Here is a 12626-nt window from a genome sequence, read left to right on the forward strand (position 1 = left end):
GTCTCACTGAAAATTTTTCATGCCTTAAAATATAGAAGGACACCTTCTCTCTTATACTGTTATATTTCTTTTGAATAGTTTATACTATCCTAAAGGGTTTGCATAAAAAATTTGCAGAAGTTGAAGAGTTTAGCGCTCCTAAATGTTTTGAAGAATTTCATGAACAAAAATGTCACAAAATACAAATAAAAAAGTACAAACCTTTCAAAAGTTTTCATTTAAAGCTTTAATACAAATAGTGATGATGTAAAATAACAATAATAGTTTCTTAAAAAAATTAGTAAATTAGCTCATAATTTTTAACAAATAAAATTTATGTGTTGTTATTATACATGCAAAGTTAAGATAATACTCAAATAATGTATTTGAGTATAATAAAATGCATAAAATTATTTACTCAGATAATGTACCTGAGTAAGTAATTTTATACATTTTATTATTATAATTATTAGGATTGCAAGATGACATAAACATGAATTTCTGAATAGTTCTCATAATTATAGGATGTTTTATAAAATCTTAGAATCATTCTTCATAAAAAGCACTCAGACATGGACAACTTTCATAATTTTCAAAAAAAAGCAATTGTTTTTTTCAATGTTAGTCATTTTTTGGACACATCGCTTGTTGCTTGGAAAAAATGTAAAGGTTAATTCGGTAACACAATAAATTAAAATAATTTTCATTCATAAAATTCAAATCTACTTTAGATGTTGTCTAAGAAATAGAGATTAGACAAACCTTAAGGTGCTTAAAGTTTCATCATAATTTATATCAGCTGGACTAATTGCCGCAATCATAGCAGTTTTAGAATTACCACCTAAAAAAAAATAGAACCATGAAATACAAAATCCAAGCAACGATTTGCATTTAGGAAGTTATTTCAAATCATACCTAAATTTTCTCGTAATAACCAAGTTAGAGCTGAATCTCGGTAAGGGATAAAATCTGCTTTTTTCTTTTTCTTTGTAGCCTAAAATATACAGTTAAGAGAAAAGAAAAATAACTTGAAACAAAATTCAAAATGCATTAAAGTTCAAAAAATAATCTTTTAGAAATAAGAAATATTTAAATCCTCTTAGTCCATCATCATTAGAGAAAAAATTATACAGATTTTTTTTTCAAGGAAAGTTTGGACTAACACACTGAGGGATAAATTAGTAAGTGCTAATGAACATAAAATAAAACATAATTTTAATATTTAATTTGTTAACAATTTGAGACATGAAAAGTGAACTTACAGCCTTCAATGTGAGCATGAAAATAGAAAAAACAAAAACACTTATTTTAATTAGAAATCGCAATGAAAATATTTTACTAAGTACAAAGCAGTAAGTAATTCAACCAGTTCTAACTACAATTTAGATAGCTTTCTCAAAGAATTAAAATGTAGAAACAACTTTAATTTCTCTTTTTAATAAGCTGGAATAGTTTGCATGCTTTAAATCTCTCTTTGTAATAAAATCAGTTCATCCAAAATTATTTTCAAATAAAAAATGAACGTATACATAGAAAAGAAGTAAGAGTAAAATACTAAGAAAGAACTCACAATTTCAGCCAAGGCAGAAATCACTTTGCCCAATGTAGTCAAAGATTTGTTAATATTTGCTCCTTCTTTTAAGCGGGTCCCTTGAGCTCCAGTAGAATCTGCTCTTTCACTACCAGCTAAATCTACAAGACTAATTTTGCTGACCTAGAAGATAAAGAAAATGTAATTATGCTTTAACTGCAAAATGATGACAAATGAAACTTTTTTTTAATGAGAAAAAGATATGAGGATATAACTATAAACCCTAATTTGTAAAATTAGCCATAATTGTTATTTTAAATTAAAAAAAACTAGCAAATAAATTTAAAAAAATTTAGCACTTTTTTTCTTACAAAGCCATAAAAAGAAACTCTAGATGAAACACCCAAAATTTGTATCTGTAACTGATAAATCATAAACAAAGATAGAATAAAAATATAAATGCACTGAATATTACTATACTGCGTTCTGGTACAGCAAGATTTCTAGACTATCTGGTGCTTTGCAATACATCTAATAAAGAGCACAGTTTGCATATTATCTTTTTATTAGCATTAAGATCATTCCATTTGCAAATGCACATAGAATACAACATTATTATAAGTCATCATATGAGCATAAATATTTAAAGATTAAGTATTAAATTAGTTTTTGCTAATGAAACAATGATAAAAAAATAATACTTAAAATGGTTCCTATAAAATTCTAATTTATTGTCTCTATTTATATAAAGCAAAAGTCTGCATGCATATTCGCTAATAACTCGAGAACAGAAGCACCAATTTGGATCACATATTTTTCTATTGTTTGCATTTTCATAGGATCATTAGTATCATTCTATTGTTTGCACACTACCCATTTTTGCCCAATCTGGAAAAGCCCCAAAACACTTAAAATCTAAAAATGCAAACTTGTAAGAGGTGAAAATTAAAGTCACTATTACTGATGCAATGTGAGTTAATAATTGTCACATACTTGACTTTTGACTCTATGATTTTATATCTCCAGACTAAATTCTTTTTATTTAAAAAAGCAGACCAACTGGTCGCCAGAGGCAACGCTAGTCTCGAATAAAAATAACATCAGATAAAATATACCTTTTCAGCGGTAAGGCCACTAGTTGAATCATGTTTTCTTTGAGTAAAAATTATAGTGAACACAGCATGCGATCGGCTGCTAGTTTCATTCATGTTTGTAGCTGCTACTGTCCTACAATAAAATGCAAAATGATTTGTAAATTATTAAAATATGTTACAATTTAGAAATCAATTATGATTCAAGTCATAAATTTCTAAATACAAAGTAATGCGTAAAATTTTGGTTCATTAAAATAATTATTAATTTAAAAAAAATCTAAGTTAATATAAAAAAAAATATTTGCTTTTAATATTTAAATTTTTTTATGCAATAACTAAAATAAGTACTTTAAAAAGGATTTCATAAAAAAAAATGATATACCAGATAAATGATGATTTGAAAAACTATTTGTTTTTAATTTAATAATTTTTTTTACATTTTACTTAAGGGATTATCTATAAAATACCTTCACTGAGAAGGAAAGTTATAGAAGAATGTTAAAAAACGAATAAAAAAAACAGTAGAGACAGATTTAAAACATGAACATTAGGGTGGTAACAAGAAGCAAAAGTTCAAATTTCTTTGACGGCATCCTATACACAGGCACCCTTTGTTATAAAACAAATAGTACGAAAGTTTCAGTTCAATAAAATAATATTAAGACTCTGCACTAGAGGTTCAAAATTTAAAAAAACGTGATTTTTGTAAAAGAATGCAGTTTTTTTCCCCATGAAATTTAAATGAATAGTTACAAAAACACAAACATGGATAACTTTGTAGATATTGATATAGGTCCCCTTTTAATGCTTTTGGCCGATCATTTCATAGCACATTCAAAGTTTTGCTTTTTTTTAACATTACTCTCCGCGATATCACACAAAAAGATGTTTGCCAATTAGGCAAGACAATAAGTCACCACCATTAATGTAACCTTTAATGTGATAGCTACAGAAATTATTATTACTACACTCTGATGTGGTAACAGAGAGACTATTTGTGAAATAAAAGGCAATTATTAATTAATCTCAATAATTTATTGATCATACATCAACTCTCTTCATTATATTAAATCAATACACTAGAGTTTCTACATCTATTTACCAAAGAGATAATGCACTGAAAAATAAATTCATTCAGATTTTATTTACTTTTATTTGTCAATTTCTGAAATTTTAAGCCGATATAATAACAAAATCATTATTATCTACTTGAACTATTATCTAATACTTAACAAATTGCACACAGATTCCTCAACACTTTAAAAAACTGACAGCAAAAAACAATTTTAATTTTCAGTTTATTCATTTTGCAAATAGATTTTAATTTTAAACGAATAAGTTAAAAATATTATCTATAAAATAAGTACAGGTTTGTGTTTTTACAGCTATCTGTTTGGGACTTTATAGCAAAAATATGTGTAATTGTTGAAAATGTTTTTTCTCTTTATTTTTAAAAACTTTTATTCTCTGCCCGGGACCAAGGGCTAAACATTATTTTATTGAGCTAAAAATATCAAAATATTATTTTTGTAAGAAATGGCATTTTTTTTAAAGGGATGACAAGAGAGATACAAAAAAAAAAAAAAAAAAAAAAAAATTCCCACAAAAACTATCTCATTGAACATTTCTCAAAAGAATATTTGAATGATTAATCCAAAATTATTACTCTTTTTAAAGTCAAAAATTTTTTGGTTGAAGGTTCACTTATTCACTTTTTTTAATTAAAGTTAATGCTTACTACTAAGGAGAGCAAAAGAAGTATGACAAAATGTTACAACAGGTAAGAGCAGACAAGTTTAATGATATTTAACAAACATATTTTATTGATAATTTCTTACATACAAAATAAGCAATGAAATTTCCAATAATAAATAAATAAATATTACTGAAGCTGCGTGAAATAGGGGATTTGGAATCCCTAAATTAGAGAAGAATAAGGTGATAAGATAACATGCTATAAAGGGAAAAAGCTCCTAAAATACTCTATTTAAACAAAAACGTTCCTAGGAATAGTATTTACAACAAATTCAGATTATAATAATGTTTTTAAAAATGATTTAGTTATTTAAACACAGAAATTTTTTGGAAATTACCAGAACAAAGTTAGGTTCAGATTGATTGGCATTCCAGTGTGATTTCTTTATAATCCCAGTTCTGTATATTACAATGTAGAGATATATTCTAATGCCTTACCTTGCTTTATTTCCTTCATCCATTAAATCATGAATATCTTGATAATTAGTGACGGCAAGCTTTGAAAGATCTTCCACATAAGGACCCAGCAAAGGGTGTTCTCTCACTCTAAGATTATTTTTATTTTTTGGGTTTAATAAATCACGAACTCTTTCACAGTAAATTTCCATGTAGCTTACCTATTAAAGTAACAAAAAATAAAAAAAGATTACTAATTTCATAATCATTTTTAGCATTTTTTCTAAACAAAATGAAAATAATATAATTTTTATAGTCAACTTTTTAAAATCAGTCCTAAAGAAGCGTTCATCTCCCTAGCAGACTCAACTGTTGAAAGACTGGAAAGAGGCAGAAAAATTCAAAAACTGCTTTTCATCCGTTTTCTTTAATTTTCAGAAATAAACTGTTGATAGATACTTTCTTTGTTTGGCAGTATCTTTCCATGCAAATCCCGCCACCCAATCATAATTTGAGATATAAACCGTGCAGAATTTTACATTCTCTATTAATTTTTCTCACTAAGTTATGCCAGTACAATTCCCCAATCAACAGTTTTTAGCAGGTGGTAACATAGTATACAGTTGCCTGTTTTTAGATTTTTGATAAGTATCTTTGTTTTTATGCTATCAGCATTAAAAGAATTAATTAGTACTATCCGAATCAGTTTTCACCAGTCTCAATTGTAATAAAATTAGATTTTCAAAAAAAATCTAAAAACTGCAAATTGTGTGATTTTAAATTACTTACTCAAAACCACATATTGCATCATTTTATTGCTTTGAAGTTTTGAGGAAAAATTGATAGAAGTTCTAAAAATTATCCAGTCTAATAAAGTGACCCCTTTATTTTCTGCCTTTTTTTATAAAGGTATTGTGCTATCTAATAATACTATATCATTAAAGGTTTGTAAAGTGCAAAAAGTATCAAGAAAACACAAATTAAAAATTTAACCTAAAGTTGAAGATGGTGAGAATAGAGGCCTCTTAATCATTCTCATTTGTTTAATTTAAAACAGATTTTTCTCTTAAGTACGATGAAAAAAAAAACTTGAAACAGATGGTTTGTGACATCCAAGTGATACAACAGTTAAAGTATTTGCATTACACATAGTAAGGCAAGTATAGATAATCTATATTAGTGTTCCCCAACCCCAGGTCCGTGGATCAAATGGTACCGGGCCGCCCATTTCATTGAAACTGAATTTAAATTTCTAGGTTTATTCCCCAAAATTAAAAATATCTATGCTCCATTAAAATTTTAGCAGTAACAGCAACCAAAACAAAGCAATGGAATAAACTGGACGTATGCAACACACTTCGGGTGTCATTGTCTCCAATTACCCCCAGATGGAACCGTCTCATTGCAAAGAAACAAGCTCAGGGTCCTAATTGATTTAACGTTCTAGTAAGTTAAAATGCTAAATCACTTTATATTTATTTTTTGGTGTAACTGTATTATAATTTGAAGACATGTTTAAATTCAATTTAAATTAATAAATCAAAATAATCTAAAATATAAACAATCAACGTCCCTCCCCCCCAGCGGGCCGCGGTAAAATGATCAAACGTTGACAGGTTCGAGGTGATAAAAAGGTCGGGGAACACTGATCTATAGCGTATATAAAGTTGAAAATTCATATTCAATGAGAAAAATTGAAAATTCACAAATATGAATTAAGAAGGTAAAAATAAGATAATCTAAAATGGAATTTTTATAGGTATGACCTATTTTCAGACCCACTTATTCAGTAATATGGAAAAAAATCATTTTAGATAAATCATATACTTTTTCCTTAAAATAATTTTGCTCCATGTAACTCTACTGAAGAAAATCTCTGAAGTCACATAAAAATCAATGGAAAGGAAAATATAAGATAGTGAAAAACTAGATTACAATTAATGGAAATAAAAATATAATGAGATAGAAAAAAACAAGATAGTTACTTCAACAGAATAAAGTGTATCATTGTTGTTAGAATCTTTAATTTTCCTAAAAAGATCTTTGCATATGTGAGGTATAATTCCTTCTTGACCTTCTTCTTGTTTTCCCATCATTGTGTAACTCTTGCCAGCTCCTGTTTGTCCATATGCAAATATGCAAACATTGTAACTGTAAAAAAGTGAAAAATTTGAAGAGAGTTCTCATACAATATCTTTCCATTAACATTGTATTTCAAATATTACTCAATTAAATTTGATTTCAAAATTTATAATTATTATTTTACGGATTTGGGGCAATATAATGGTAAGATACTTTTTTTATATTGTTCAGGAGAGCATTTTTGTGCAAAAAACACCAGGATTTCTATACAGGCAATCAGTTATTGCTGTGCATAGTTCTTTATTTAGTGGAAAATTTTGAAAATCCTAAAAAATCTATTTGGACTACAGAGGAACAGCTACAGTAAAAATACCACCTGAAAAAAATGTGGCTCATCACTACATTGCCCCAAGCCCTTCATCTATAATAATAATAAGTTATGGAATGCTTCTTTCTGAAAAGTAGTTTAAAAGAAACAAATTCTAAGGTTAGTTAAACTTAAAACAAATATTATAACTCAATTTTAAAGTTTTAAAACATGTAAATAAAATAAAGGTATCTGATCTCTTTGCTAGTGACTAAGAATGTTATAATAATAATTAATCCAGTTTAAAATTTACTTATTGAATATTTTTTTACATAGAAAAATAAAATTAAAATATATTCAGTTTTCAGGTTTTTTATATTATGAACTATAAAATTTTAAAATTAGGATGTTCATTAAAATATTAAATTATAACTGCTCTGTCCAGAAGTACAGGACTTTGTCCTGTAATGATTATAATTAGTTTTTAAAAAGTAAGCACATAATTCTAGAATTTTAGTTATAATAACTATTACATTTTAATGAAAAGATTTCATGTGTATTGTAGTTGATTTTAAAATAAATAAACATAACATTTTTCAACACTATTACCCTTCAAATGCATGAAGAAGCATCTCTTCACCAATATCTTTGTAAACAATCTCTTGTGAAGCAAATTCAGGATGTGTATTCTAGAATGAATAATAATGAAAAATATATTCAATTTAAAAGGAGAAAGAGATTTAAAATGCATGAAATACTTCTTAGTTTAAAATAAATTTTTTAAATATTAAAAGTTTTGAGCTATCAGATGAAGAAAGTTTTTAATTAGTTAATATTTTAAAACACAAGTCACACTAAAAACTCTTACTATAAGGTAATCATCATTATTAATGATCATAATTAGTAAAGAATTCCAGAAATGAAACAGTAATAATTAATTATCATTATTCTCACATTATTATCATAATTCTATAATTATTTGCGTTATCACAAAAGTATAAGGCTAATACTTTCTTACAATACAGAAGGATATAATCTAACTTATTTAAAAAAAAAAAACATTCTGAGCAAAACTTTCATTCAATTAATTTTATGCAAAAACTAGTTTCATATATATATATATATATAAATAATATCCATTTTGTTATTAACGTATTAACGAGATTTCATTACATTAAAAAATTTGCTAACATAGTTTACAATCGTCACTCATCAAATAAATATAATAATTAGGTTAATATAATTGCAACAATGCAATAATTGAATGATATCAAACTACTATAACTTTTTAAAACATTAGGTGATGTGTAAAAAAAAGGTTGCTTTATTGTAAGATAGCTTTTTTTGAAAATACTAAATATCAAACTAAATTCAAAAGATAAATAGAATAAATAACTAACAATATTATTTGAGTACAAACAAGAATCCCTTAGGAAACATTAAAAATTCAACATTAAAAATTTGAGTATAGAGCTGTATGTGCATTACAAATACAATTTGACAGTAGATCATTATTTCTTTAAATGAAATAAATGTTTTAAAATTCTCGCAATACTCACATCAATGGATAGGTATGAATAATCATAATTAAAGCTTTTGATGGCTTCTTTGGTATTAGCAGGAGCTTTTGGATTAGTAATGGCTAGATTAAGGAAAACACCAGTAGATTAATAAATTTATAATGTAAAAGAAAATGAAGTTGCAAAGGCATAAAATCATATTTACTTGTAGTATTTCCAGTCATATTAATTATACATTTGCAGTCTCTATGTATTTCTCGATTGTTAAAAGGGCGTACCCTTACAGCCACTTTGACTGACGTCATGTTTGGTTTATTTTATCTGTTAAAAAGAAGAAAAAAAAGATTACTAATATAATAATTTATTTACTTCAAGAATAAGTATAAATTATGAGTATATTTTGGATCACAGAAAAATAAAATTATTTATACTCCATTGAAAATAAAAATATAGAGAGCTAAAAGTCCATTATGATCCTGATTTTGATCTCTTTCTTTTTCTGATCTAATGATTTTGATCTTTATTCTGATTTTATGATCTTTTTTTAAATTTAAATCTGTTTCATCTAATTTAATGGTCATTAAATTAGTGCACATATATCTACCATTAAATACATTGAACATAGTCGTCAGCTATTGAACATTTAAATTTTTTACAAGAAAATTTCTAAATTAATTTGAAATTCATACACATACTCCAAACTTAACTCATTTTTTACTTTTTCCTCAAAGCATAAATCTTATACTTTTCTTAAAAATAAATTGTCTTATTCCAAATCTAGAAAAGGTGGCGATTGCGTTTGTGATCAACCCTATGAGTCACAAGTAATTAGAGTGTATATGATTACTCCCATGGCTATTAATTAACATGCATCGAACAGTGATTATGGTCAAATAGTTCGGTCAATAGACAGACAATCTACCAACCGAATAAGCTGCTTGCTTTATACCAGGGGTTTCCAACTTATATGAGGCCGGTGGCCGCAAATAAAAACACCACCCGCAATTAAAAATGGCGGGCAGCAACTTCATCGAAATTTAATATAGGAGTCTTTTATGTTTGAAGGAACATTAAATATTACCGTCAGATTTTTATCAAGTTGTACAAAACAAAAGTATTGAATTGCAAATTAAAATAAGAAGTAGATTTTTAAAAATATTTAATTGCATATTAAATAATTTTGGTTACAATAACTTTAATGTATTAAACAATAATTATACATTAAATCAAATTTAACAATAATTATACATAATTATACAATATTATACATAATATCAATATTAATTAAACAATAATTATACATAATATCAAATTTTTAAGATATAAAACTTAAAAGTATTTAAAACCGATATAGATTTTCTCCAAAAATTTTCCTAAAAAATGACAACTATAGTTAACTATAACAAAATATATTATAATATATTTTGATTCGCGGGCCACAATGAAAGGTTTCGCGGGCCGGATGCGGCCCGTAGGCCGCCAGTTGGCAACCACTGCTCTATACTAATTATTCGAAATTCGGACAATTCATTTTCATTAAGTTTAATAAAAAAGTACTGTTGAATACAATTTTTGATGCTAGCAATAAGCTCAGTAAATTTAAACTAACTTTAAATCCATGGTGAAAGAAGTCTTTGTGTGTATTCATTTACAAATGACATTTAAATTGACACAATGAAAAATATAAAATTTGCATATGATTACATATTTTCATTTTAATATTGGAAATAGTTTCTTGAATAGAGGCGTGTTTGTCATGAACCTTTCCATGAAGCAAATTCCATGAACCTTTATGAATGGATGAATCTTAAATTTGTTTTATATTAATCATGGGTAATGATCAAAGTTTACTTATGAATGAAAGTAAAAAAATCGACTAGTCTTACATTTTTAAAACAGGATAGTATGTCTTAATTTGAATTTATGCAACTTGAAGCTAGATTTTCGAATTTTTTAGAGCGTTTTTTGTTCTGTTTTGTTTTTATTTTAAAAAATTCCCATAAGTTAAACATTAGACAAGTGTTAGAGTTTTAAAACAAATCAGCAAATGTTTAAAATTATAATACCAAAACGGTGAGAGTTTTGTTGGGGATACTTGCGTTTTTAACTTATTAATTCTTTATTTCCCAATATTTTAAAAAACAAAACTTTTAACCTGAAAAGCTGAAAGCAATAACAAAATTATTTCTTTAATAGCATTTACATTGGTCGACAGGGATTTTATTTTAAGGATAAATGTAGCAGTTTTTTATTGTTTTGCTATGAAAAAGTCTACGTGACCATAAAAGTTGCTAACCAGGCTCCGTTTTTCTTCATTTATTAAAAATATATATATTTTATAGATAGCATATTTAGCAAATTGTCTTGCTTCATGTAACTCCATTTGCTTGAGGCTTCATTAAAAGGTGGTTGCCAAAAAAGTGTGATGATATAGATTCGAATATAGGTATTAAATACAGTCTAGACCAGTGTTTTTCCAATGAGTGGTACGCGTTTTCCCAGGGGTACGGGAACAGTATAGCGGGGGTACGCGTTCTTATACGAAATGTTTTGCAACAAACGAAAATTTTAAAGAATTTTACTCAAAAACAAAGCTAGCCATGAAAATTAACGATTATGTATTTTTCTATTGACTATTTTTTGCAGAGTTAACAGTTAATAATTAGTGGTGTCAACAGCCAGTTGTGATTTTTTTATAGTAAAGGTTTGTAATAAATTCTACTTATTTTGATTATTTTTATAAAATATAATTTTTATCCCTAACATAGAATATAGATCGCTGGTTAGTATCTACAGGGGTCTGTCCAGACATTTTGTGAAAGGTCCGTTTTTGTAAAATTGTGAAAAAATTATTCATAATTTGTGAATATAAAATAAACGTTAAGTCATATTCTTTCAACCAGGGTCCTGCTTTTGTTAATTTGTACTAATAGGGTCCTGTTATTGCAAAAACCTTTTTCAAGGAGTTTTCAAATTGTAAAGAGATACAAGATTATGCTCAACACTGTAAAATTATAATTAAAAAAAAATTAAAATTTAAAAGATAAACAGCAATTGCTGCTACTAAATTAGAGATGCAACATACAAATATTTGGTATTCAGCCGATACTGCTGAACTCAGAATATTTATTTCGCACAAATAAAGGAAGAAGGGTCTGCCGAAGACAAAACTTAGTTTGTTTACATCTGTCTTTCTCCCCCCCCCCTGGGAAGGGTTTATTCGATTAACAAAACAATAATGAAGATAAACAAATTTGTGAAGGGTTCGATTAAAAGATAAATTATTTTGTGAAGCGTCATTTTTTATGAAAAGATATTTTGTGAAGGTCCGTTAACGGACCCAAATTTCTTCTAAACAGACCCGTGATCTACAACACGTAATGATGATAGTAGCAATCAACTGAAAGAAAAAAGTGAAGAAAACCAGCAAGTATGACAAAGAATATCTTCATTTAGGATTCTCATGGACTGGGGATGAAAATGAGCCTATTCCACTTTGCGTCATTTGTCTTGAATAACTCACAAACGAAAGCATGAAACCGTCCAACGTAAAGAGCCATTTTGAAACAAACCGTAATAAGTACCAAGATAAATCGTACAAAGTACATAATAAGTACAAAGATAATTTTCAAAAAGTAAACACGAGGAGTGTACTTTAACATCATTCTGGCTTACAAATGCAAAATATGTACCCAGTCTAAACAGAAAAAGTTGTGAAATATATTTTGCCTTTTCCAACTTCATATTTATGTGAAGTCTCTTTTTCAGTATTCCTGGACATAAAGTCGAAAAAAAAGAAATAGATTATTGGACGTGGAATCGCATCTCAGACTAAAATTGACCACAAGAGAACCGAATTATGATGAACTGTTATCACAGCAAAAACAATATCATCCTTCTCACTGATGAAAATAAACTTATTAACAAAAGTTCCCCCCCCCCAAAAAAAAACATTAATTTCT

The 12626-nt window shown here is 27.2% G+C and overlaps 1 protein-coding gene across 14 annotated transcripts in view; it reads right to left on the reverse strand.

Annotated features, from left to right (window-relative positions):
• unc-104 (kinesin family member unc-104) overlaps nt 1-12626 on the reverse strand; it is an 85390-nt gene that overhangs the window by 38312 nt on the left and 34452 nt on the right. For all 14 annotated transcript variants that reach the window (XM_087167761.1, XM_087167766.1, XM_087167756.1 and 11 more), the window contains exons 2-10: nt 8870-8985; nt 8704-8786; nt 7754-7833; nt 6741-6906; nt 4798-4976; nt 2626-2737; nt 1550-1693; nt 895-973; nt 742-820 (exon numbers count right to left, since the gene is read on the reverse strand). In XM_087167761.1, the coding sequence (XP_087023887.1) occupies nt 742-820; nt 895-973; nt 1550-1693; nt 2626-2737; nt 4798-4976; nt 6741-6906; nt 7754-7833; nt 8704-8786; nt 8870-8969 (1022 nt within the window). In that variant the 5' untranslated portion in view covers nt 8970-8985. The remainder of the gene's footprint in view (nt 1-741; nt 821-894; nt 974-1549; nt 1694-2625; nt 2738-4797; nt 4977-6740; nt 6907-7753; nt 7834-8703; nt 8787-8869; nt 8986-12626) is intronic.

This window comes from Parasteatoda tepidariorum, chromosome 7 (genome assembly GCF_982258835.1).
Source record: "Parasteatoda tepidariorum strain Cologne lab strain chromosome 7, Ptep-v5.0, whole genome shotgun sequence".
In the NCBI taxonomy this organism is placed as follows: domain Eukaryota; kingdom Metazoa; phylum Arthropoda; class Arachnida; order Araneae; family Theridiidae; genus Parasteatoda; species Parasteatoda tepidariorum.